We start from the raw sequence: 26,330 nt of genomic DNA on the forward strand, positions 1-26,330 counted from the left end.
ACGGAAGAATTTGCCAAAATACACAGAGCAAGTCCAGGTAAACATTTAAAATTTATTAAACTTTTTGGTCAAAATAATTGAACAAGTATGTACAATCCCATGGTATTAGCTCTAGCATGTATTGGAGGAACAAGGTCAAATCTAACGCTTTAGTGACCCAGAAGTTCCACATCTCAAGATTTGCAAATAGTGTCACAACCAATATACAGGATAAGATTTATTTCTTTTTTAATTTAAACTTTATTTGTAGAACCTCAGGAGTTAGTTGTACTCACTAGCTTACTGTGAACAAGAGTGGCACTCTATGGACATTCATGGGGAGGGCGAGAACAGAGACATTTGCTCCTGCACATGGGATCTGAGGCAGGAATCATCAGACACCTTCATCCCAACAACACGGGAGTGTGAACCACTCTGCTGCTCTCCTCTGGGAAGCCCACGGGACCTCGTTTTTCAGAAAGCAATTCTAATTTGCAGGCACATCTCAGAGTGTCATGTCTAGCTACTCGATGCTACTAAACGTGCTGCAACAGCTCCAGGGACAGTTCCTCACCCAGGTGAGTCTGGGCTCAGCAGAAGGTTGATGCTTTTCAGGCCTCTTTGGGGACAATGAAAACCAAACAAACAAAAAAGTACCTAAGGCTTAAAACAAAGTTAGCAAGAAGAGAGTCCCAGCAGTGAGCAGCAGCTGGCTTAGTGTTTCCTGACATCCTGACCTGCACCAGGCTGTGCTGCTGCTTGGCATCACCAAGAGAGGGTTATTTCCTTTGCTGGCTGGAACTGTAATGTGAAACACAATATATTATGCCAAATATTTAAAATAAACTCTATTTTCATGACAAATACTAAAAAGGTTAAAAAACATAATGCACGTAAGGTATGTCTCTATCTAACCTCGAGAGGCATCAGATAAACTGAACTTTTATCTTCAGAGAAGAAAACATGTTAAATGTTGTTTTCCCTTGGGTGCAAGGTGGTCACTTGGTATTAAGGCTGTGGATGTTGTTGTACTAACCTTGTCAATCTCCTACTTGGTACACAGGTAGCATGTTACAAGAAAACCAGTGCAACTCAAACTAACTGACAATTTCATGGAAACTCTAAATTTAGAATTTGAAATACTACACAAAAGAGTTTGTATTAGTCTGCCAAATAATAAAAAAAATAATTAAATGTTTTAGGGCAAACATTGTCCAATCTGCCCATCAGAATTATCCTGCACAATCTCAGTACATGCAATAAAAAAAAATAAAAAGACTGAATACATACCTTCAGATTTAAAAACACTTTTTATACTTTGTTATTTTATTAAGTGGTTTACACCAGAAGGTGTGGTTATAGATACAGTTGGTGAGTAAATATTCATGGAAACCTGTCTACGAACCCAACTCAAGACCTACCTAAGTGCTCAAAGGTAAAAACACCTAAGCCCAGATCCAGGCCAGAGGAGGAATGTTTACAGGCATGAAGCACAATATATGTTTTGAAAGGCCCAAATATTACAGCAGAGAGAGCGCAAGAGATAGAAATTACATTTTTATGACTTTTTTTTTTTTCTTCTTGGGTGTTAAATTTTTGGTCTATAAACTGGAAAGGAAGGCTCAGACTTAAATAAATACATTTATTTTGAGTATTGGCCTTATTGAGCACTGTCCATCAGTTCTGCCTCTAGAGGGTTTCTCCCAGCAAGCTGCGACGGACGCTGCACTCCCCGACCCCACCGAAGGCAGAACCACACCAGGAACTCAAAACCAGGCCAGATCCTCTCCTTTATCTAAAGGGAAGTAAGTGCATCAATGTTCTTCACCGGTAGGACAACAAGGCCTTCTCTTTTACAGATAAACAACTGAGCTTAACTATGCAAGACGACGACTCTGTCCTCAAGGAAGCCATCCTTAGTTAATTTTGTCCTGGAATATATACAAGTTATTGGTGGCAGCTACAGCAATGATGTTCTCCATGGGATGCCACGCCGTGTGAAGAATCTTCTTGTTGAAGTCCAGACTGTCAACGCTAATTTCGTCCTTCTTCCTCTTCCCCCCTGTGCAGACCTTGCGGGGCTTTAGGATGGCACGAGGTTTGCTGCTCTCCCGGGACGCCTCCAGGGTGATGTCCCGCCGCGTGTTCCGGTCAAACATCCGGAAGAAGTTGTTGTAAGATCCAGTCATGATCGCGCTGTTTAAAAGCAGAAGAAAGGCCCGTCTTAGTATTAGCTCTCCAGAAATAAGTCTTCAAGCCCTGTCTTCTCTCTCTAACACACAAGGGGACTGCCAGACCGACCTCGTGACCAGGGTGCGGCTCCTTTCCTCTCCTCTCTGACATGTACCACTGCTCAGTTCCAGTTCTGGGCTTCAGCACTGCTTCCACTCCACCACTTTCTCCTCCAGGTCTTCTCCTGGTCCCCCCACCTGCCATCAGCACTCAGCCACAGACTGATGCTTTATTCACCTTAATGTGAGCAAGGCAGGTTTCCCCTTTGCTACCCTACCCCGTTATCCCGCGGTAACAGGAGTTGTGGTGGAAGCAAGGCCACTGTCACCTGTTCCCTTTCAGCAGACTGCCCCAGATCAAAGCGCCTTCTGACACCATGCACGTGTTGACAATGAGCACAGTAATGGATTAGTTAAGAAAAGTTGTCATGAACCAGTACAAGAAACCCCTCCTGTGACTGTGATGCAGCCCAGCAGAAACCATTCCAGTGTCTGTCCAGCAGCATCACGTTCACCTTTGAACAAAGCAGGAAAACAAGCACCTGGAAATGGTCTCATCCATCTGCTTTCCAGTGAACAGCCTGACTGTAACTCTCACCAGAAAACAGGCTGGAAATGGAGCCTGAGCTGTTCTCTCCTTTCTGTACTGAACGCTTCTCTCTACCCCTTGACCCTGGCCACGCTGCTGCCCCCCTGGCAGAAGTCCCACAGATTGCCAGGATGACCACCATGCAGCACTGCCTTCAGGGCACAAAAAATGAAGGACCAGGAGGAGAATGAGATACTATTACCACAAAATGTACCACTTGGACTGTGCTGGGGCCCTGAGTGAAAAATGTTCTTCAAGCACTGTAACTTCTTCTGTTCTCACCTTATAATGAGATGACCTTGCCTTAACTGTTTGTGTTTTACCCCTCAAAAACGATTGTCTGGAGTTGCTTTAAAAAAATAGACATAAGGGCCAGTTTCCCTGCATTTCTGCTTAGTGAAAAGCAAACACCACTTATTTTATCCATTTTAAGTCAGATCTTGTAAATACTGCTAGCAGTTGTGTTTTTTTTTTTATGAACTGACTGATACAGTGAATTTCTCCCCTCAACTCCAAGTCACTTACAATCTGGTATTTAGAGTAACCAGGTTCCACAACAGTAAATGTCAATCTCAGCTAGCACTGCTACAGCAATCTAGGTAGGCTCCACTTTCTCTGCTGACTCCTGCACACAGCTTGTGAGATTTCACTTCCCTGATCATTGTCCCCACCTGAACCATGCACATGTTCGTCAATATTTGAAGAATATTTGATCTTTTCTTCTTCAATATTTGATAAGATTCAGGCCAAAGACTGTTCCACAGGCTGATCATGTTACTGTCAAATCAAAACTGGTACCTTTCCACTGAACAGCTCGCAAGAGTTTGATAGCAGACAACTCACTGTTTAGGTATTTCAGACACACTCATAAAACTCTCACCAAAAGAAAGTAATTGCTGCTTATCAAGGCTGGAAACTGAGTTGCTAATGCTGAGGCAAAAAGAAGACATCAAGCCCAAAAGAAGGCCCAACTGACCTATCAGAACCGTTCCAGCAGCACTCGAACTTGTCAAAGATGCAGTCGTTCTCATAGAGGGAGCAAAGCTTGCTTCGAAGGTACTCGTGGACCTTTGGGAACATTGGCACTGGTGTTAGACACAGAGAAAGAAGGAAAGGAAGGGATATTTAAGAGAACTTGAACACCATACCTGGTATGTCTCTACAGGCCTGTTTTCCATGTTGAGATCCCAGACTTTAACAGAAAGGTAGTCTCTTGTCATCATGTAGCGGCCACTGTGACTGAATTTCACATCAGATATTGAGGATATAATTTCTGAAAAAAATGATCTGCTGCTAGGATCTTCAGGTTCTTCAAAAACTGTAGACAGAAAACACAATTACAAATGAAACCAAGTTTTTCAGCCTTGAACATGTTTCCGTACTTGAAAAACTTTAAATGAATATACTAGCTTATTTCTAAATAAAGTTGCCGTGAAATACTTTTAAAAAATAATCTCTTTTAAAACAATGTTACTGCTTTCAGTCACCAGAGTGCTAGATACCCATCTCCAACACTCTCAGCTGGAACACAGCACCAGCAAACTACAATTCACAGGTCTTGGGGATGAATCAGAGATAAAAGTTAAGAAACAGCCTGTGGGACCAGTAAACATTTCAACTGATCAACTAATCACGTTCAGCAGATGAACACAGCAACATCTCAAACACAACAGCTTAGTACATGACCTGTGAATCTCCAGACTACTGTGCAATAAGCTTTTATTGGATCTGACCAGAAGTTGTACAACACAACCTACTGAAATGGCATATTAGTATCTACACTTGAAATGCAATTGGTGTTGTTTCAGAAAGGAGACAAATGCATTATTTAAACTGAAGAGTCAGTCTTTGAACTTCGTGACACAACCTGCCCAGAACCCTATTTTTGAGTCGACCCTTTCAAAAGGCTGTTACTCAGTGACAAGCAGTTACAAAATAAAGTGCAAAGTAACTGAACACAACCCTAAGTTGACTAGTTGAGGTGACCTGGCACTCTGCAATTCCCACTACAAAAGTGTTTCCTTCCAATAGGAAAACCTTCTCTGCACTCCAGAGAGCTTACCTGCACGTATCAGTGTGGTAGGTCACCCCACAGGACTGGTATAAACCACAACTAATACCCTAGTGAACAACCCACAAGAGGCTGTGTGCAAGGCACACCCCTTAGGAAAACTGCTTTTCTCACCCACAGAAGTTCACGTGGCTGAGCAGACTAAGGAGCATCCATTCACCTTCCACCCCAGGAAACTGGCTGCAAACACTGTGTATTCCTAAGAATTAATTCTATTTTAGGGGCTGCAAACAGTCACAAAGGAAATGGATTCTGGCAGCATCAGCCCAGTTTCTAATGCACAAAGGTGAATAAACTGCCCTAAACTGGCATTTGATAAGCAGATACCTTTGAGAAGCACCAAGACTGAGTCTGGACAGAAGACAGGTCTCACTGGTGCCAAAAGCACTTGTTCCCATCAGTTTATGATGCATAAATGGGTAAACAGGAGCAGAGTCAGATGGTCAATTGTCTCATGCTACACTTCTGCTTGGTGATGGCCTAGAACAAGACAATTAAAATGTTCCATTCTACAAAGCTACCACCCTTACCTCGTACGCTCTTTACCAAGAAGCAGAACTTGGCAGGTTTATCTATAAGCAGACACCTGCACCCTCTCTTTGCATGAAACCAAAGGCCAGAGCCCCTCTCTCCCAGCCTCCCCACTTACACTTGGAGTGCCTGTCACAGAGGGCGGCGGAGCGCATGTCGCACAGGCGGATGGTGCCCTTGCTGCTGCTGTAGACAAACACGTTACAGTGGTGGGGGTGGAACTCGGCAGCAGTGATCACCTCTGTCAGCTCCTCCATGTTAGCAGGCTTAATATCTACAATATCTGGGAAGGGCTTTGTCAAGACACCTAACGTTCCACTGTCAGAGCAGATCGTTGTTACAAGATGTTAAAAACACAATGTACAGAACCGAGGCAAGAGCTTCATTTCCACCCTGTGCCATCTACACAAGTGACCCATGGAGATTTATAAATAAACAATCTATCTGGATTTTATAAATCAGCTTTTCACAATGCTGGAGATAATTTCAGACCCCTCTCGGGCCTCCTAGTGAACACTGAATATGCTCCACCTGTTCACCTAAAGCTCTGTAAAACTTAAATATTACCTGCTGCATATTTAGTATTTCCGTAACTTTCATTTCACTGCAGATTTGTCAAAGTAGGCCCTACTATCAGCTCTGGAGACAAAGGTTTGCAAAAAGATTTTGATTATATCATTTGACATGGAAAAAAACCCTAATTTTGCTTTCTTTAAGCACTGAGTGTCACTGAGTTAAGAGACCTTAAACTTGGGAAAGAAGTATCTACGGCAACAAAGGATCTAGTTTTCAAATGAAACTTTCAACTCTTATTTAAACTGACTGAACTCCACAAAGAAATGATGTTCCCCAAATTCCTCCATTTCTCTTTAGAAACCACACAATGACATTTCCACTGGCAGCATTCCACTGAAGGAATGCTTGCTCTCAAGAACAAGCAAGCACATCCTAAGGCCTGCTATCTCTGTATTAATCCTCCAGACTATAAAATCCTGCCATCTAATCCCTCGATTAAAACTCCTACCCTAATTAGTAAAATTAAAGTGATTCTCTTAACCATACAGAACTTTGGTGTGCTCCAGTGGTCGTAGAGAACAGAAAAAGGATACTAAAACTTCTATCTGTGATTTCTAAATGCCATAGGTTAATTCTTAGGTCGTCTGCAGAAAGGTATGTTTCATGATCACTATTTACTGAAATAGAGTTTATGTGATAAGTATGTGCATTTGCAAATATCCTTCTGGGACTTGCTTCTACCATTAGGTCCATGGGTTTCAATATTGGCACCTGAAACATGAAAAAGAACAGTCAATTTTGGAAAAAAAAATATAAATTAATTCAGAAGTTATTAATTAGCTGCACACTGCAGATTTCTGTGGATCAAGTGGATGAGGCTTCCCCCTAGCTCCTCCTCACTGAGCAGCAGGTGAGCAGGTTCAAGCTGCCCAAGGACACCCCCTGTTGTTGCAGTACACCAAGCTCAGCAGAACACTGACTTACATCATCCAACCAAGAAAAAAGTTATGACAGTGCCCAAGATAATCTGTCTTCCTGGAACAAGGAACAAATTAATCCAGAAGCTCTGTAATCGCTCTCACCATGTTTGCTCTCACAGTCTGTTTACATCAAGCTGCAATGATTACAATTAATCCAGTACTTTTTATGAGGCAATTTTCCCATTTCACCACATGAGTGCTCCCAGCCTGGGTGGGAAATCAAACCAGCACTACTGTGGATGCTCAAGACTGCCACTTAGAAATGCCATACTCCCTCTGCACAGGCTGCAGCTCTCGAGTGCTGCTTCTCTTCCACGTCTCCTTCTTTATAAAAAGAAACGGGAAGTATATTTCTGTGACTAAACATGCAAACAAAGCCTGCAACAGCCTAAGATACATCTACTCTGGTCCTCTAAAACCTGATAATTTTAACATACAGACATAATTCTAGGCAAGGATTTTTCCCCTTCTGCCAATTGTTCAAGCTTGTTCCTTCCACCATCTCTTCTTGTAAGATGTGGTGCCTGGCACAGCCTGCAGTTCAGCTCAACCCTCCTTTCCCAGATGCCAGTGATCTCCTGCAGTGGAATAGCCAGTACCATGTCAAACCACTAGGCCATATTCCAGACTCTCCACATTCCCAGAGGAGCAGTCTGCTCCTATGTAAAGGCAAGACTGTAGAACCCATCACTTCTTCTGTGCCTACTTCCAGCCTGCAGGCTAAGACACTGTATCATAACTTATTGCCCTGGTTTTAGATACTTTTATTAGATGCCCAATCAGATCTTGGCTCCCAGACATGAGCAGGACACCTTACAGAGGAAGCAGAGTCCTTTCCCAACAGGATTGTCTCAAGCTCACGTACACCTGAAGCTTGAGTTCAATATTCAATTTAAGCAAAAGGAAGGCATGACTATTCAAGTATACATTAGGTCTTCCAGATGCTCACAACTCACCTCCAACAGAAACACCTTCTATCTAACCAGAGAACACCCAGCACTGTTTGTCTTTTTGAGTCTTGTTTTTAACCAAAAGACCCAACAAGTACAATAAGAGCAATACTGAGGGGATGAAACGTTATTTTTTCCAGCTTGAATAACAAGATTTTATTGTATGTTATTACTGTCAGTAAATCAGCGTCTCTTTTTCTACAATTGGAACATACTGAAGCAGATGAAGGCTGTCCCTAACCAAATATTTAATTTTAAAAAGCAGTTTAAATTTAAAATCCATTTAAAACATGCCAAGATGTTTCAAGAAAAAACACACACCAAACTACTGGGAAGTTAATATCATTATAATCATGAGGTCTTGCCTCAAATTTTCCAGTGAAACCTTATTCATTATACATGTATTGTGAAGTGTCTCCATTGTTTATACAAATTTTCAGTGACCCTGAACAAGCATCATTTTTACTCCACACATTTATGTTGGCAACTCTGGTGACACAAAGATAGAGGAGTACATGCAAAAATTGTATTTAAAGTCAAAGAGCAGAAACATACCCGTAGTGCTGTGATTGTGAAAGGATCCCTAAGTCTTCCATCTTCATCTTTTAAATTATAACCTTCGGCTCTTTTATCCCTTTCACTTATTTTCCATAATTTAATAGTTTTATCTAAAACCAACAAAAATTCACATGCTTGAGAATGAATTAAATTCAAATTCAAATCACTAAATAATGGCAGAGTGGATATTATTTCCCTCTACTTCCACTACTTGCCACAGAAAGGACCCTGCTGGAGCTCTTTGGCCAGCAGGGCAGGAGGCAGCACAGCCCTCCTGCCTGCACTTGAAGCACTCTGCCTTCAGCCACATTGTTCAGCACAACTGACACATGAAAACCAAACAAAAACAGCACCAGGCACATCCACTTGGAGGATGGGCGTGGGTAATGCATGAGAATACCAGTACATGGAGAGGAAATAAAGATGGATTCCCTTTGAATTCCAGTGTAATGTTTGAATAAAACACAGTGCCTGGGCACTAAGGGCCCTTGCCCACCCTTCAACAGAATGACCCTCCTGCAGGGAATTGGCACACACCAGCTACCAACATTCACCAGTAAGCTTTGTTTGACTATCTAAGTTATTTTAGCAGATAAATTCTACAGAAAAACCCCACAAATCCATGGATTACTTACACTAACTATCTAAATGAAAACCCAGCTGGCCCCAGGTGTCTCTAAGGGACATCCTACAGCTGGGAGGGAGGACAGGCCTTGCCCCATGGTTTCAGGGCTCCTTGTCCTCCTCAGGCCCCGGCTTTCCAAGTGCACAATGTAGGTACTCACTGTGATCCTCAGCTAACTGGAAACAAACCTTTCCTCCCCAAAGTACTGCTTGTCTTTAAGGCATTTAGAATGACACAGTTTAAAGACTACTTTAAGCTTAGTAAAGACTTAGATCCAAGTAAGATTATTCTAATGTCCAAGTCATTCCTGTTTTTAAAATTTTGCATAGCAGGCTGGATATCAGCCCTTACATAGAGTTATTTAAGCACTAGGCAAAAAGTGATCTGAACTGTTATGAACGAGCCCATTTCTCTGAAAAGAACAGCAAGTTCTTCCATGCACAGCTCTGCATTCACATTTGCAACCTGCTCCATGGTGCACCAAAATAAACAGACAACACTCAGCCAGGCCTAATGCTTAATAACCACTACTAAAATACTGGGAGAAACAAAAACACTGAAGTGAATGAGAACTTGTAATTTTTGCACTGCTCTTGTGTATTTTAAGGAACACAGTGACAATGGTACAAATACACTCTTCCTAGAGTGACTATTATCTTTTAAACAGTTGCTTTTCATAACACACATGGTATTTTGGGTACTGAAAAGGAGCACTGTAACCACAGCGTTTCAATTTCAAATGCCTTTATTAAAAATTCATCTGGGATCACAAAAAAATCCATTTAAATATTAGGATGATCAAGTCAAATTCAGACTTCTGCTACAGTTCAGGTTACTGGGAACCTGTTTATACAAAACCTATAAAGCAGAGTAACAGGGTATGTAAATTGATAGTCAGTATATCCACAGAACACAGCTCTGGATCTGCCTATTCTGTTACTGCTTCATTATTTTTACATTCATAAATCAGTAATTTACAGAGTATTACAATTAAAACGTATTTTGCATGTAATTGGAGAAGACATTAAAACAACCCCAAAACACTCCAGGAAAAAAACTCACAAGTGGATCACAGGTGTGGCAATATTCAAATGACATAAAAAGTTGTTTGTGCAAAAATAAAGTGTCCTTACCATTTGTAGACAGCAGGAAATGAGCAGCATTCTGTTGTGGTAACCACCTAATTTTATTAATTTTCTCCTCAATTTCTAGACTTTTCAAGTAGTCAAACTCAGGTTCATGACTCTGAAAGGTACTGTAAACATTATATTCTCCCCTAGAATGAGGACGGCTCTTATTCTGCAAGGAAACACAATATATTTTTTAAGCTGATGTTACTCAGTTCATTAAGAATTGTACATACAAACTAATGACTAGAAATTGTCAATTAGAAAATAAACTTTTTACAACACATCTTGATGAATGTTACATTTTTCCTCAATGATATTATATCTAGTTTAGCATCATTATAGTGCACACAGAGTTCCTCGTTAAAAATGTTTAAGCTTATGTGTACTCAAGAGACCAAAGCCCATCCAAGCACTTCAGAGGCACTGCTGTCTGCAGAGCAGACCTTGCCTTTACCTGGAGGAGTTCCAGGCTATACTCTCTCTCCCAGGCAGTTCTAACAGAGAAGTGAGCTGCATCCTAAATCCTGAACCACCAACTCCATGTCATTAGTTTCTGCACTTCACTGAACCTCCATTCTCTTCCTCATCCAAAACATGGAAGGAAGCAACATCAAGTATGAGCACTAGATCTAGCTCCTGTCCTACTCACTTTAAAACATGGTGTGTCCAGAAGTGGTGTCAAGGCTTATAGTTAAGCTTTGACAACCTTTTTAATAACAAAAACTTGAAGGCTGGAATGACCACATTTTGATCTAAGCCGTTCTCCCATGCGCACCATGATGCACAAAGACTAGCGCAAGTACACTAATAACCTTTCCCCTCACAGAACAAGAAGACACCTTGTACTGTCCTCAGCTGGTAGCTGTGGTAGCAAGGAGCAGAGATCAAAGTCACAAGTATCCACAGATTTGCACTATCAGATTTAAGGCAACCAGTTTTCAGGCTTTTCAAGGAAGCTCATGTTAGATAGCAATTAATGTCTGGAGAGCTGCCCTACTTGTAGGGCTGCAGTGCCCAGAACTTTTGAAAAGCGCAAACTCCTCAAAACACAATGGAAAACCTCTCTCTGGAGGGGCAGCAAGGCCCTGGCACAGGCAAGAGCAGGAGAAGGCAGCCCTGCACCCATGGAACAGGCCACCACTGCCTCCCACCTTGCAGCTGCCCAGCCAACCTTTGCTCTGGCACTTGTGATGCTTCCACACTCAACTCGGCAGCTCTGATAAGGTTATTGCAGCCAAGGCTTTTTTCCCCCTGCAATCTCTCACAGTGTTAGTTAACTCTGAGGCTCTACCCTGTTTTACTGCCTACCTGTCGTTTAACTTGTAAGCACTTTGGACAGGATCCTCTCCACCAGCACTGTCCAGTGTTGTTACCTACATTCCTTGCCCAGCCACCTGCTGTCTGGGAAGGTGCCCTTTCTGGCAGTGACCAGTGCTCTCACTCTACTCACACCCTTGGTTGGAACCATCAGCTGCTCGGAACTGCAATCATGGGCACAATGAACAACCTTGCAGCTTGCCTCCCACATTGAAGTGTATGGGAAATTTTATAACTAGCCTAAGTTGTCATCAACCTAGTTAATCTAGTCTAAAATCTGTATGTTTAAAAACACTGGTTGGAAGATTTTAAGATTCCAGTATAATACACTTATTTTAGAATTTTTTGCCTCCACTCCAGAAATTCTGCAGTTTTGCACAGACAAGAGAAATCACTCTTATGCCCAACTCTTCCCTACAGACTTGGTTGGTTTGTTGTGGTTTTTTTACACTGAGGAAATGACGTGACAGCTGGGCTCTGGCTTACAGAACAGCTGAGCACCACCAGCTGAAAGCCCACCAGGAATATTCCTGCTCTAAACAAGCATCAGGAAAGTCAGAGATCCTGAGCAGGTGGGCACTTCTGACCTTGAGCTCTCTGTACCTTAGTTAAGTCTATACAGCAGACTAAATGATAAATGAGCTATGAACTGTCTAGGTGTTGCACTGTTACATTTCAGCAGCTTTCTCAGCTACAGTATTTTTATTTCACTACCTCTCAAAATCCTTACAGTAAAAACTGACAGGTCACCTTTGGTAAAAGGCTTTATAAATAGTATCACAGTAAGGATGGAATGCAAAATACCTGACTACAGTTTGTTAACTGAGCAACCTGTGAACCACACAGTGGAAAAAGTGGGATTCTGTGAAAACAACCCACAGCACCTGGGATTAGGATACTTCACACATAAAGAAGCTGAATTCCACAATAATTTTGGTATTTCTAATCCAGAAGGCTCAAAACCAAAGGCTCAAATTCTCATCAGCTCTTCAAAGGAAATAAGAAACATGCTCTTCAGCAGTGGTGGAGAGGGGAAGAAAAGCCATGTGGAATACTGACTTTTTAAAGGACACAATTCCAGATTTCTCTCGGACATGAGAAGGTATGACACTCATTTTTCAGCATTTAGTGCACTTTCCCAATACATGCTGTTTTTCTGGATATCAAAAGCTCAGTGATGTATCTGCAGATGAATGGTCAGGCAGTTACAGCCCTATCACAGAACTGAACAGCACTGCAAACAGCCAGCTGAAAAACTGTGTTACTGTAACACACAGAATCTTCCTACCCTCTGACCTGAAATGCTCAGTTGTTTCTGGAGAAATGGCTGTTCCCACTATTTTTGATTTACAGGATCCTGAGACACATCAGATGCCTAATTTTTTAACAATCTCAAGGCTGTACTTGCAGCTTAACGTATCCTTTTTTATAAGCTCTTCTTACATGATCTTCTAAAGCACTACAATTTGTCTTTGATCACCCTGACCAAGTGTAAAGTTTAAGAGAAAGTCCAAAGGCAATTGTGCAAAATGTTACTGAGCATACTAGGCACAAACAGAGAACTCACTGTACTTTTGGGACTTTTTTTTTTCTTTTGAAAGCAGGGAGGGGAACCACCAAACTAACCTACTATGGTCAGCACAAGGCAAATATTTAGAAATGTGTGGCTAATCCACGGTTTTCTGGGAAAAGTATCCAACCATTTAAACATCACAGAATGAAAAGATGAAGTGAGACTGTGCAACACAAGAACAGTGTAGTAACAGTACTTTTGTTTTTCAAGTCACTGACCTCTTGTTCCCTTTGAAATATAACCACTCTGCCACCTTTGTCTCCTGTTGCAAGAAGATCACCAGAGTAATTAAATTCAACTGTTGAAATAATATCAGCTGTAAACAAAACAGAAATAAAATAGCACTGTAATGTGTAAATCAAATCAAGATGTTTCAAGACTTGAACACAAACTTACAACTTACATTAATGCATCCACAACTTTTATTTACGTTAGCATCCACAAACACTACTTTATTTACGATCTAAAACATTTCCTCATTTCTCAATTTTTTAATCTTTTGACAGCTTTTAATCCTAAAACACAGAAAAACCAAAACAAACCATGACTGAATAGTCCTGGTTGGAATGGACCTCTGAGATCACAGAGTCCAACAAAAAGAAATAAATAAAGGAGAAACCATATTGTTTTGGGGATCCAAACTGTGCCTTCCACCTGTTGCCAGTAAATGCTGACACATGTAATGGAGAGAGGCCTGCCCAGAGGCTCCCAAAGCAGAAATCCTGTGGGATCCCTTTGGAGCAGCACTGCAGCCCCCATTGACCACACTGAGTCTGAGGCACCATGGCTGTTCCCCTAAGCTGAATATTCACCTGGTTATTTCAGGAACCTCAGCTGGGCACCCTCTCTGCCAAAGGGGGAAAAAAACAACAACAAAAAAAACGAAACCAAAAGAAAGAAAATTCTTCCAGCTGAGAGTCCTGACCCAGCACTGTGCAGGGGCTCCAGTCCCACACAACACACCAGAGGCAAGGGTGAGTGCAGTGCAAGGAACAGGAGAGCAAAGGAAAGGATGGCAGGGCCTTCAGTTCTGACTGATTTCAGTGCCCTTGGGACTTACCCTTGAAAACAACCAGCATTTATTTACCACTGCACACCACAATTAATCTTTGGGATGGCAATAAAAAAAAAATTGCCCTTAAACAATCTCTAACCAAGGGGCAGAGAGATAAGGGGCTGTAAACGTCTGTCACAGGCTTCAGGCATATGGCAACAAAACCCACAAACCACTCGGCATAAAACTGCAGGTAAACATTTATTTACTGATAGTGCTGCCTGCTTAGCCATGCAAATATTATATTTCATATTATGCAGGTATAAATATGGTAATATTTGAAGTACATTATAGCAGTTAGTTTCAGAGTTAGCAATTGGAGACTAGATGAAAACTACCTTCCTGTATTGATTGTTATGTGCTATGTTATACATTTCTTTCAATAATCTCTCATTCTTATGAGGAAGATTATTAGGAAGTCTAACCAGTCTTCCCAATATATAATTCATATTTCATCTTTTATTAACAGATGTCCTTGAAATAGTGTCTAAAGATCATGACTTACCTTATTTGCCAAAAAAAAAAAAAAAAAAAAAGGCATTTCTACAGATTTATCCCAACCACAAAATCATACCACTAATCTGGTTGTGGACAAGTCTATTTTTATATTCACTTTTCTTTAAAAGATTATGAAAAGATTACATTTTGGTGAAAAACAGGGTGATGGCTAAGCCCAAATCCTCAACAGACCCACAGTGTAAACCCAAACTCACCCCCTTGCTTGCCACACTCCACAGTGAACACACCAATCTCTAATCAGCTGTTCCACTTCTTACAACTAACTGCATTCCTAGTTTCCAGCTCATCTCTCCAGCCCACCTCCCCCTCCATGCATAGAGGGATCCTCACCTGCCACCGTGCTTGCCCAGCTGCACTGACCAGCATCTCTCAAGTTCTCATCAAGCACAGAGCTCTCTGCAACCCTGGCCCTGCCCTAATGACCCCTCCAGGTTGGCTGAGCAGCAAACTCCTTTGCCTTTTTACTACAAATGCTGGCAGAATAAAAATGAACCCCCCTCCTCACCAATTCCACACTTTGAAGCTCATTTCTGGTTCATAGCCATTTGCCTCTGTAACAGACTACTCAGAAATTATGAAAATACAAACTCCCCTACCAATCTTTCCCCTCTCCCAGTTGCTAAAATGAATTTTCAGGAATAAGTAGTTAAATACAGAAGAGAGCATGTGGTGTAAAGGTTTCACTAGTACGAAATGATCTCTTACTTCAGAAATTGCCTTAGAATGATGAGCTTCTAGAGCACCACATTGATAAAATCTTTGTATACGCACATACAGACACACTCACCAATGTCACATTATCAGTATTTAATACCTATCCTTCCTATACTATAAATAAAGGTACTCAACAGATGATGGACAGTTTAGATGACTATAAAGAGATCAGCTGCTAGCTCACTGATTTCCCAGTCAATCTTGGTCACACTTTTTATCTCAAGCAAATTAAAACTTTACATTTTAAATGTAAAGTCAACACCATTTGTCTGTCACAGCTACTGCCTACTAGCAGTGCTATCTAGCCAGCAAAATCTTAGGTTCCTTTACGTTAAGAACTGTGGAAACACATTAAAACACAGATCCTACCCAAATCCTATTGTTTTAAACAAAAAGTAAATGCTGTACTGAAATAGGCAAGTGAAGGGGGCATGTCAGGACAGAAATATAGAAACTTTATTCAAATATTTTCTCAGTTAAAAAAAAAGTTACATGAATCAACTTTTTATATTTTAACAGTACTAAAGTTTATATATATATATATATATATAAGTATGCACTAAAACCAGTTTTCCCCATAGCCATGTTTAATTGAAGCATATGGATCCCCCGAACAATTCCATCAGTACCTTCAGCAGTATGCTATCTCAAAGCAGGCTAAAAAAATATTTTGAGACTAGGAGTAAACTACAAAATTCATCCCAAAGCAATCACTGTGCTCTGCTCAACATTACCCATCTACAAGGCTCTTTATTTCCAAGTCACCTCCAAACTTTCAGGGAAACACAAAGCAAGCCTTGCAGCTTCTTAATCACATTAACTTTGGAATTTTAAAAGCTTTTTTATTTTATTTTCATGTCTCATACCTTTTTCTTATGGGCACAAGCACCACTGTTATTTCCCAGAGAACATTTCAGCCTTCACACCAGCAAAATAACTCACAATGAAATGTACAGAAAGGGTGAGGAAAGACAAACTATCCCATCTGCTCAAGGACCGCATCCTAATGACCTCTTCTCATATAGAAGACACTGTAATTATGACTTTACAGAACAGAGATGCAGCTTTCCTTCCACTTTTGTTCCAGCATGCCTAAGATCCTCTGTTCTGGAAGCAGCCATGTAAACTTCCTCCTGTAAACTAAAAGTAAATGCTGTACTGAAATAGGCAAGTGAAGGGGGCATGTCAGGACAGAAATATAGAAACTTTATTCAAATATTTTCTCAGTTAAAAAAAAGTTACATGAATCAACTTTTTATATTTTAACAGTACTAAAGTTTATATATATATATATATAAGTATGCACTAAAACCAGTTTTCCCCATAGCCATGTTTAATTTAAGCATATGGATCCCCCGAACAATTCCCTCAGTACCTTCAGCAGTATGCTATCTCAAAGCAGGCTAAAAAAATATTTTGAGACTAGGAGTAAACTACAAAATTCATCCCAAAGCAATCACTGTGCTCTGCTCAACATTACCCATCTACAAGGCTCTTTATTTCCAAGTCACCTCCAAACTTTCAGGGAAACACAAAGCAAGCCTTGCAGCTTCTTAATCACATTAACTTTGGAATTTTAAAAGCTTTTTTATTTTATTTTCATGTCTCATACCTTTTTCTTATGGGCACAAGCACCACTGTTATTTCCCAGAGAACATTTCAGCCTTCACACCAGCAAAATAACTCACAATGAAATGTACAGAAAGGGTGAGGAAAGACAAACTATCCCATCTGCTCAAGGACCGCATCCTAATGACCTCTTCTCATATAGAAGACACTGTAATTATGACTTTACAGAACAGAGATGCAGCTTTCCTTCCACTTTTGTTCCAGCATGCCTAAGATCCTCTGTTCTGGAAGCAGCCATGTAAACTTCCTCCTGTAAACTACTGAGAGCAGCAAGACCTATGAATTTACAATAAGATATCAGTCTCGCAATATTCGTTTCCTTCCAGACATGAAAAATTAATGTTTAGCTTCACTTTTGGAAAGGAGTTTTAACTTATTACACTCTACATCCACAGTAGGAAACTCCTAGCTGTTTTCAAAGCTAGTATATTAAAAGAAGCGTGGGGGGAAATTGCTGGCAACTGAATTATGATTCTGTAGAATCACCAAATTTAAAAGCACTAAGCACTTCCATGGGTAGTAAACACACTCCCAGCACATTAGAAGGCTGCAAATATCCATCATTATATTAATGTACTAGAAATCATTCTCAGTGACTCCGGAGACTAACCTGCAAGCCTAGACTTAAGTTTCAAAATTCAGTATAAATGCTCTAAACCTTTTAACAGCACTGCTGAATACCAATCGTCCTGCATCACAAACCTCCTATCATCATTCTGCTAAAGTTCTGTAACCCTCAAAGCCTCCTGGGCCAGTAACACAGGGAGCGAAGGGGGATGAGATGACAAGAGACTAACATTTGTTAGGATTCTGAGACAATTACAGGCTTAGACCTGCAAAATAACTTGATCCCACACAGGCAACCTGCACCAGTACCAGTGCTTGGGCTCACTGTTTAGACAATAGAGAATGCAGGGAGATGCAGAACATCTAAATTAAGACACCTGAAATGAGCTACTGTGAACTCTTCCTCTCTAATCTGGCTGCACATTGCTACTATTACTAATCCAGTTATAAGCTAAAAACTGAAACCCCATCCCCATAATTACTTCATAGCTCCTTGAATCAGTGAATGAATTTGCAGCTGAAGTACAAACTTAGGACTAACACTAACTAGACAAAAGCACCATCAACTTCTTATTCTTCTAACGTATTCAAAGACTTTTGTCAAAAGCTCACTCCTCAGACACTTGATGAACAAGAAAGTCGGTCACTATCTAAAAAGGAGGCTTCTCCAACTCCTATGGGATTTTAGCTTAAAAGTTTCCAGATCTGTAACAGACAACACGCAGCTTCACATTCAGTACACAGACTGGCAAAAAAACCCCACGTTAGCAGACCTGTCTCCTGGCCCTCCCCACTCCCTTGAAAAATATTTTTAATACCGAGCACCTTTTCTCCATGACCGGTCCTAGAGATGCGAAGAATGAACCGCTCTAAGGACGATGACACTCTCTGAAGAGGCTCCTGCTTTGAGCGGAAATGACTGGGCCTGGGCCAAAGCCAGATGGCTGGCACCAACTGCTAAGGAGACTGCCAGTGGAAACTAAACATAAGAGAACAGTTCTGTGCCTGTCATCAAGACCAAAGGTGACACACCTTTCCCCCCCCAACACACAGTTATTCCACAGAACATTCTACTTTACAGCTGGAGAAAGCTGTGGGAGATGTTGTATGGTCTCCTACAGTTGATGGGAAAGTAGCAGTGAGTGTCGAAGGGGGTGAGTGCAGGTTCTGTGAAACATGGGATCTCCCCATGATGCTGAGCTGACATGGCATCAGGATGGACAGCTGTCCTTCACACCAGACAGTGACAACATTCCCTTCTGAGTGGTGAAAATCACGGTGACCTGGGGCAAGGACCCTGGAATGGCGAGGACCATCATTTCAGAGCAACAGACTGAAGACTCAAACACAGTAAAATAAAAAAATGTAAAAGGAGCAAGTAAGACTAGCAAAGGAAAAAAAGATAGAGGCCTGTTAGTGGGAAGAGATTATCAGAGGGAATGAAGAAACTTAGAAGCTAACACCTGCCAAGCAGCAATAGAAAAATGTTTTAAAAGCCAAAATAATCTTTGAGCTTAACAAGTTAGACACTCAGGGCCTGAGAACTGCTTGTTGCTTGTTTACAGTCATGGCAAGAGAACCCTCTCCAACCCTCACCAGTGGTATCTGTTTGCATTACAGGACCTCTGGGGTGGGGAGGGAGGAAGCAGCTGGTGTGAAGTTTGACAGTTCTTCACATTTGGATGGCTGCAGTGATCCCACAGTGACAGCAGAGCTGCAGGCAGGGACAGGACTTCAGCAGCCCTGCCTGCTGGCCAGGCAAGCACTGCCACAGCCTCCCAGCCGCAGCCTCCCCTCTGCAACAGCTCCCTCCTCATTCTTGTACCTCTCGCTGATTTGCTTCCAGGTGAAGCTGGATTTTCCATGCTATAGAACACTGAATAAAGAAAATTGGCATTGCTGTGCAATCAGGATGGACTAAGATTGTTATGCTTAAGATCTCCCAAAATATTGTTTAATTAAAAAAAAAAAAAGTTTTTTAAATCAGATGTCTATTTTTGAATTGTACCGAAAGGTGAGATGAACTTTAAAGCTATCAATAATCACAATATACATATATATAAGTTACTTAGAAACACTTATTTTTCAGAATAGGTCACTAAATATACTGAAGTTTTAGATTTCCACTTTTATGGTTCATTTGAAGAGTTAACACAGAAGTGAGATGTATCAGAAGTCAGGTGACTAAAGTGAAGGTGGCAGAGTTTTGCTCAGACCAAATTTCTTACAGCTCTGCCCACTTCAAGTATCCATCAGGTCTAACAATTTTTTATGCCCTAACTGAAGCAACTTGCACAATATTTTGGATTGCCTTTAAGCACCTGGTAGATTTAACCTAGTCCCAAGTAAGTCTGCTTTCTGAACAATTTAAATCCTTGAACAGGTTTAAGGTCAACCAAGAGCACGAACAGGGCACCTGAGCTGTTGGAAGATCAGTGCAGTGGCTCAGCCAGCAAAGACAGAGAGGCAGCAGAAGCTGGTTGAAGGCAGCACTGCTGCTGACAGACAGTGGCAAACTACAAACAAGAGCACTATTCCGGGCAGGACTGCCAGCTCCTGCCTGTCCTGGGCCCCACCTGGAGCTCAGCCACTTAGCTTCCCTGAGGAGCGAGGGTGCAGGCCGTTCTGTTTGGAGGAAAAGCAGCACCATAAGGTGCCAAACTGTTCCCAAGACCTGCTTCGAAGGCCAGGCTGCCCAGCAGACTCTCCCAAACCAAACACTGGTGCAGCTGATTTGACACTCACATAAAAGTTTGCATCTCATAAAAGGCTATTACAGCAATTCCTTCATTTATTAAAATTTGCATTTTCTTTTCAATGGAACCAGACTATAATTTGGTGCTGGAAGTCCTTTGAATTGTATTTTAAAAAACCTGCCTTCACTAAGCTTAAATTGCATGTAGCTGCCTGGATGTGTTAGTACAAAGAGAGGGTCAAGTGGCAGCAAGGAAAGAAAGTAGTGAAGCTGAAGCTCAGTAAGACAGAAATAAACTTTATCTTCATGCTTGCCAAAGCTTGCCATGTCTTTTCTTATAAGCAATGAGTAATTATGGAGGCTATTTATAATATTCATGACACAATCCAGTATTTTACATGCAAATCTATTGCCTCAGTATTATTTTTTTTTTAGCTCTGGAATTGTAATTCCAATAAGCTTTCTCCTACTGGCAGTTTATTTAATTAATTCATGTTATTCTGTTAGATTCTTTCTAAGAAGCTAATTGTCATGCTTTTCGTTGTGCTTCTATTAGAAGTTAATAAAAGTCTTAACATTATGGGTAAATAAAATTTTTCTTACAGTTGCAGCTTTCACACCTTACTGCCCTTTTTAAAATGTATTTCAACAAAGTGTCTTTTTGCCATTTTTTATTAAGCTTTTCCCCCAGATGTTAAAACACACAACAAACAGCACAGCAATGAGTGTGTGGGAACAGGATCCCAGATTCCCTGGGTCAGCAGGTAACACAACCTGCTGCCAGCCCAGCCTGCCCTGCTGCAGACAACAGGCCCTGTTCACAGAGATGTACAGACTTCTTCTAATTTCTGTATTTCCACTACTCCATCTGTTGTATTTTGCATGTCCCACCTAATGTCTCTGCAACTGATACTCAGCACTTCCCCAAGGTGTCTCACTCACAAGCTGTGCATTCCTGCAGCCTCACATTTTACCATCAACAAGCTACACCTACAAATTTGTCTTCTCCTATAGTGTAGTGGTTTCCTAGTCTTTTAAAGGATTTTCTTACCTGTTCTTTAATACTCCACTTGCCATCTTCCACTGCTATATTTTTCCCCCCCTTTAACGCCCATAAACCTGCACCTCTCTAGTTTTCTGACAAGATTGTCCTAATTTTCTGGTACATACAAGAATCAGGAGAAAGATGCTAGATACAAAGCTATGGGTGAATTTCAACAGTGAAATAAGAGCATTTATGAACAACTTCTGACTGCCTGCAAGTCTCCACCTAGGCCATAAAACTCCTAGTTACCTTTACAAAAAAAAGGGAGTTCCCACAGTTCTCAGAATTTGTACTTCTATTCATACCCCTCCTGCCCCTGCAGTACCATTCACCCATCATGTGCCTGTGCCAAAGAAAAAAGAACCAAACTGTGATACCATGGTAAAGATTGCAGGTTTAAGTTCAGTGCAAGTATGTCAGATGGCAGGACAGAGTCTCTTTTCCACAGAAAACCAAGACATCATCACTTCACAGCATCACTTTTATGAAGCCTGAAGATCACCTGCAGTTATGTTTTTTACAAGCACAGCTATTCACTTGTAAATCTGGGCTCCCCTGTTATGAGGAGTGAAGCTCTAAGAATTATCAGATTGGAGAGAAACTTAAACAAGATCCCTGACATAAGTATTTCTCACACACACCACTTGTTTTTAATAGTCTCCAGAGTTACATATACATTAATATACAGTGAAATAGTGCCATTTACTTTCCAGTGACATAACACACTGGGTTTTTTTTTTTGTTGTCTGACAGACCTGGAATTAAAAAAACCCCACTTATTAAATACTGTTGGCTTACTTGTAGGTAATAGTGTGTTGTGAAGTAAAGGGTGAAGACAAATTCTTGCTTCATAGGTTGTACAAAAACAGGAGACTGAGGCTTAAAAGGCCATCTTCTGCCCCATTCTAGCAATACTAACATTTTCAGGGATAATTAATCATTTACAATGAAAGGAAACAATACATATGGCTTAATAATGGAGTAATTATTAACATATTTTCTAGTTCTTACGAGGAAAAAAAGTGTCTTAAAGATAGAAACCAATTCTGCCATTTCTTCCATGCAATTTTAACCAGACATCACATATCTGTACCTGTTTTGGAATATTTTTTAAAAATCTGATATTATGCCAAAATTTGCTTTAAAAACAGTGAGGACAGTTAAGCTCCTGAACAACAGATGAGAACATTTTTAAACCACTGATTTGTAAAGACAATTTAACACTAAGTGTGTTTTTAAATCACTTGTATCTGGACTTGAGAGCAATTACAGGATTATCATCTAAGAGATTTGCATTAGATCATGGTTTTCCTCCCTGCTTATGTTCTACATTCCCACAAAGTTCTGAGCAAGACGTACTTAGCACTGCAACAAGTTTTAAAAGGAGAAGTAAAGAATGTCTTGAACTGATGATAACAAGGTATCTTTTAGTTTATCAGTGCTGCCAGCACCAACTACTAGCTGGAAATTTTCTAAAGACCCAGTGTTCTTTCAATTTACATGGAGATACATTTCTGAACATGTAAGTAAACCAATACCAGAAGACAAGTATTCTGAAAGCCAATGGCAACTTTTTTTTTTTTTTAAGAAAAAGTTTTGTTCAGTGAAATACCTTTTACAAGTTCATCCTCAAGTCAATGAACTGGAGCTTCCAGTAGACAAGAGCTTCCAAGGAGCTCTTTTCTACTACAGAATGACCCCATGCCCAGCACTATGTACAAGACTAGGCTTGGCACTCTGCTGCTTCAAGAAAGGTTTCAAATGTAACACTTAAAAAGAGTTCAAGACTTAAGCTCCAAGAGGAAATCAATAGCTGCTTCATTTGGGGGAGTAACCACACCCTTCAAGATGCTAATACTGAAAGAGAAGTTCAATCTAACCAGTGCCAAGCTAAACCAGCATCTACAGAGGAAAGAGTCTCTCCCAACCCAAACCCCTGCTCTGAAAGACCCAAGGGAATCCCAGAGTCAATAACTGAAAACTCATGATCTCCACAGCATACAGGTTCACATGTGGACAAGGATCAGACATTTTCCCCACTATTTCAGACTCCCTCTCTCTCCACATACTCTGTTCATTTAATCCAGAAGTAGTCATGGGTTATATGCGGAACACTCCGCCCAAGGCAATCTGGGCATATCTGTACATTATTTACTTAACTACTGTATATTTTGCTTCCCAAAAACCAAACCCAAACAATGTTTTTGAACACAAAAAACAAATTGAACACTGAAATCATAAAACCGAGTAGGTCTCAGGCAGGACTATTAAAGAAAAAAAAAAAAGTCTATCTTCAGAAAGCTACTTTCTACTGAAAAACATAATCCAAGAATAACAAGTTTCACAGGCAGCACATACAGACATGTAGTCACACGGTTTTATACTAACAAAATTACAACACAATTTAGATTTTTTTTTAAATTAACCTTTCTGCCATCCCCAGTATCAATTCTTTATTCAATATCTGTTTTATCCTCCAATTCTCCTCCTTGAATCCAATTAACTGTTCTGCTTTAGGAAAAGATGTACTTCAGTAACTGCTGTGTTTTCCTGATTTATTTTTTTTTAATGTCCAGATTGGTCATACAAACATGGCTCTTCTCTTTGTTCCAACAGGGCACTGCACAGATCTCAAACATCGCTTACTGAAGGCGGCAAATACACAAAACAGACAAAGAGGAGACAAAGTGATTTTCTGTATTAATGACCTAGTTAGGAAAACCCCAGGAATGGGGATGGCAGTGGCACATCTAAGTGCAGCCACTTGGCAAAGCCATGTTAGTATTTTCACTAAAGCAACAGACATGAGAAACAACTGTTTAACAGAAAAAGTATGCTAGGACTGCCCTTCAAACAGGAGTGACTTTTTGCCTTGCAGGCTTCATAAAGTACATTTAGCAGAAAAGTCTGTATTTAATACATTTGGCAGCTACTTTTGGTTGTCATCTTCAGGTTTCCTCTATGGAGTTAATTTTTCATGAAACAGGAAAGAGGGAAAAAAAAATTTACACAGCAGCAAGTTTTCACTACCACAAGAACTGCCATGAAATTCAGAGCGGGTCTCTGCACTATTTGCAGCGAGGCTGCTGGAAGGCAAGAGTCACCCAGCTCACAGGTTTAGATGTGCAGTTTGGTAAAAGATGTTTTAAAAAATGGTAATGAGCCAATATTTCCGTAACTGGGGGCAAAAATCTAGCATAGTAACTGCACTCTCACTGCATACTACTGGGTCAAACTCAGGCAATTATAAGCAAACTGTCTATTTCCTTTATTTAATTCCAATTTCAAGGCAAAAACAAGCAGAGGGGGGAAAGGCCATATCCCAAAATAAAGATAATGTAAGCAGTTTTTGTAGTCCAGTAGGAAACCAAAACTGAAGTACCAATTCTGCAAAAGCAGGTGCTGAATGATTACTGCTATTAATTTCCCTGTGAAGAAAACTGTTCCTCCTGTGTAGCAGCATCTCACACAACCTGCAGTCCTCCCTCCAGGGGAAGTCCCAGTAATAAGGTACATCTGGGAAAACCCAGGGTTAAAGCATTGAGCATCATCCTCACTATTTCCCCTTGCTACTTGTAGTTACTCAAACAAGAGAGCTTTCCCCTCTCTAAGAACTCTGCCTCCATGTGTCTCAGCAGTAACTTAAGTTCCTCTTTGACCACCCACTTACACACTTAAATAATCAACTGGGTTTAGGACACACTGGTGTTTCAAAAACGAGAAGCTCTCCAGCTTCACAAAAATCCATGTTGCTCAGCAATTGACTGACAAATAAGGTGCTCATAGAAGTCTATTTTTTTGCAACACTGAGAACTGACAATTCCATGTAGCTGACAGAACCTAATTAAAAAGGACCATTTGGGAAACTCGTAAAAGCAACTTAAAATACTATTTCATAGGAATTCTGGGAACTCCAGAACAGTAGTAGAAGTTACAAAAATATACTGGGGGAGAAAGGAAGAAAACTGAGCCTGAGTACTAGTTTCTTCTTGAGCAGTTTGCAAGTCTATTTCTCCCATAGCCATTATTTTTATGGAATGCCAAGTAAGTGGCATGAAAATGAAAACACTGTTAGCAGAATTTCCTAGCAGCAGACAGTGAGAAAAAAATATTTACTGCACCCAGTAAAAAAAAAATCATAAAAAAAAATATCCAAAAGCCAAGACAACCCCACACTGGCATTGCAAGTTATTTCAGTTAATAAATTGCTTCACACACATACCTCACACCTTCTTTTCTAAGCAGTACTGCCAGCCTGAACAGTCCAGAAAATTTAAGAAAAAGGAGAACCTTCTTATCACAGCTGAGCAAAACTTCATTGTTTCTACACACTACAGAGAAATGCTTTTCCCAATTAAAACGTTTATTTTCTCCTCATTCCGAAACATGCTGTGCTTAAAAAGCTTCAGAGGAATGTGAAGGTGTGCCCATTTTCCCTACTTAATTATCCCTATTTATAGCTTCCAAAGGTTAACAAGTAGGAATAGAATCTGCTCACAGCTGCAGGTAGCCTTTAAACCCTACTTTTTAAATTAAGCACAAATGACAGACCTGCCCACTCTCTCTGTTGATCTCTTTGCATCAGGGTGAAACTTGACAAGCCTGACCGACTCCACTGGTGTTTTTTTCCCCGTTTTATCACTGTCATTACCTCTTCTCCCTAGCGATTAGAATTAAAGGAGAGGAGGAAGCCACCGTGCCTGCTGTGTGATGCCCTCCCCCAAAAAGCACCCCGCCCGGCAGCCTGGGCGCTGCCTCAGTCATTGCCACACACACCCCGTCCTGCGAGCCCCGGGCACGGGCTGGGGAGATGCTGCAGCTCCACCGTTCCCAGCCGGGGCTCCTTCGGCTCGGGCGTGACACAGACGTCGAGAGAGGGAAAAAAAAAAAAGGGTGTTGGTGCCTGTGGCCTCGGCGGAGCCGGAGCCTGGGACGGGGCCCCTCGGGAGCTCGTGGCTGAGCCCGGCCCTCCCCTTACCTTCCGCCACGTCCTCGTCGATAGCCCCTTTCACCTGCGAGAAGCACCACTGGAAGTCGTTGCTGCCGCCGCCCGCAAC

The 26,330-nt window shown here is 41.1% G+C and overlaps 1 protein-coding gene across 1 annotated transcript; it reads right to left on the reverse strand.

The window, feature by feature from the left end:
• Nucleotides 1-1,226: 1,226 nt before the first annotated feature.
• PPP2R2D (protein phosphatase 2, regulatory subunit B, delta) lies at nt 1,227-26,330 on the reverse strand (the record flags this gene model as incomplete). The annotated part of the gene is made up of 9 exons (XM_009997551.1): nt 1,227-2,175; nt 3,776-3,867; nt 3,948-4,117; nt 5,520-5,684; nt 6,511-6,688; nt 8,403-8,515; nt 10,164-10,329; nt 13,269-13,366; nt 26,252-26,330. Coding segments are annotated over 9 exons (1,341 nt in total), but the record flags the coding sequence as incomplete, so codon positions are not given.

The sequence above is a fragment of the Chaetura pelagica genome, unplaced genomic scaffold (genome assembly GCF_000747805.2).
Source record: "Chaetura pelagica isolate M959 unplaced genomic scaffold, ChaPel_1.0 scaffold185, whole genome shotgun sequence".
Lineage (NCBI taxonomy): Eukaryota > Metazoa > Chordata > Aves > Apodiformes > Apodidae > Chaetura > Chaetura pelagica.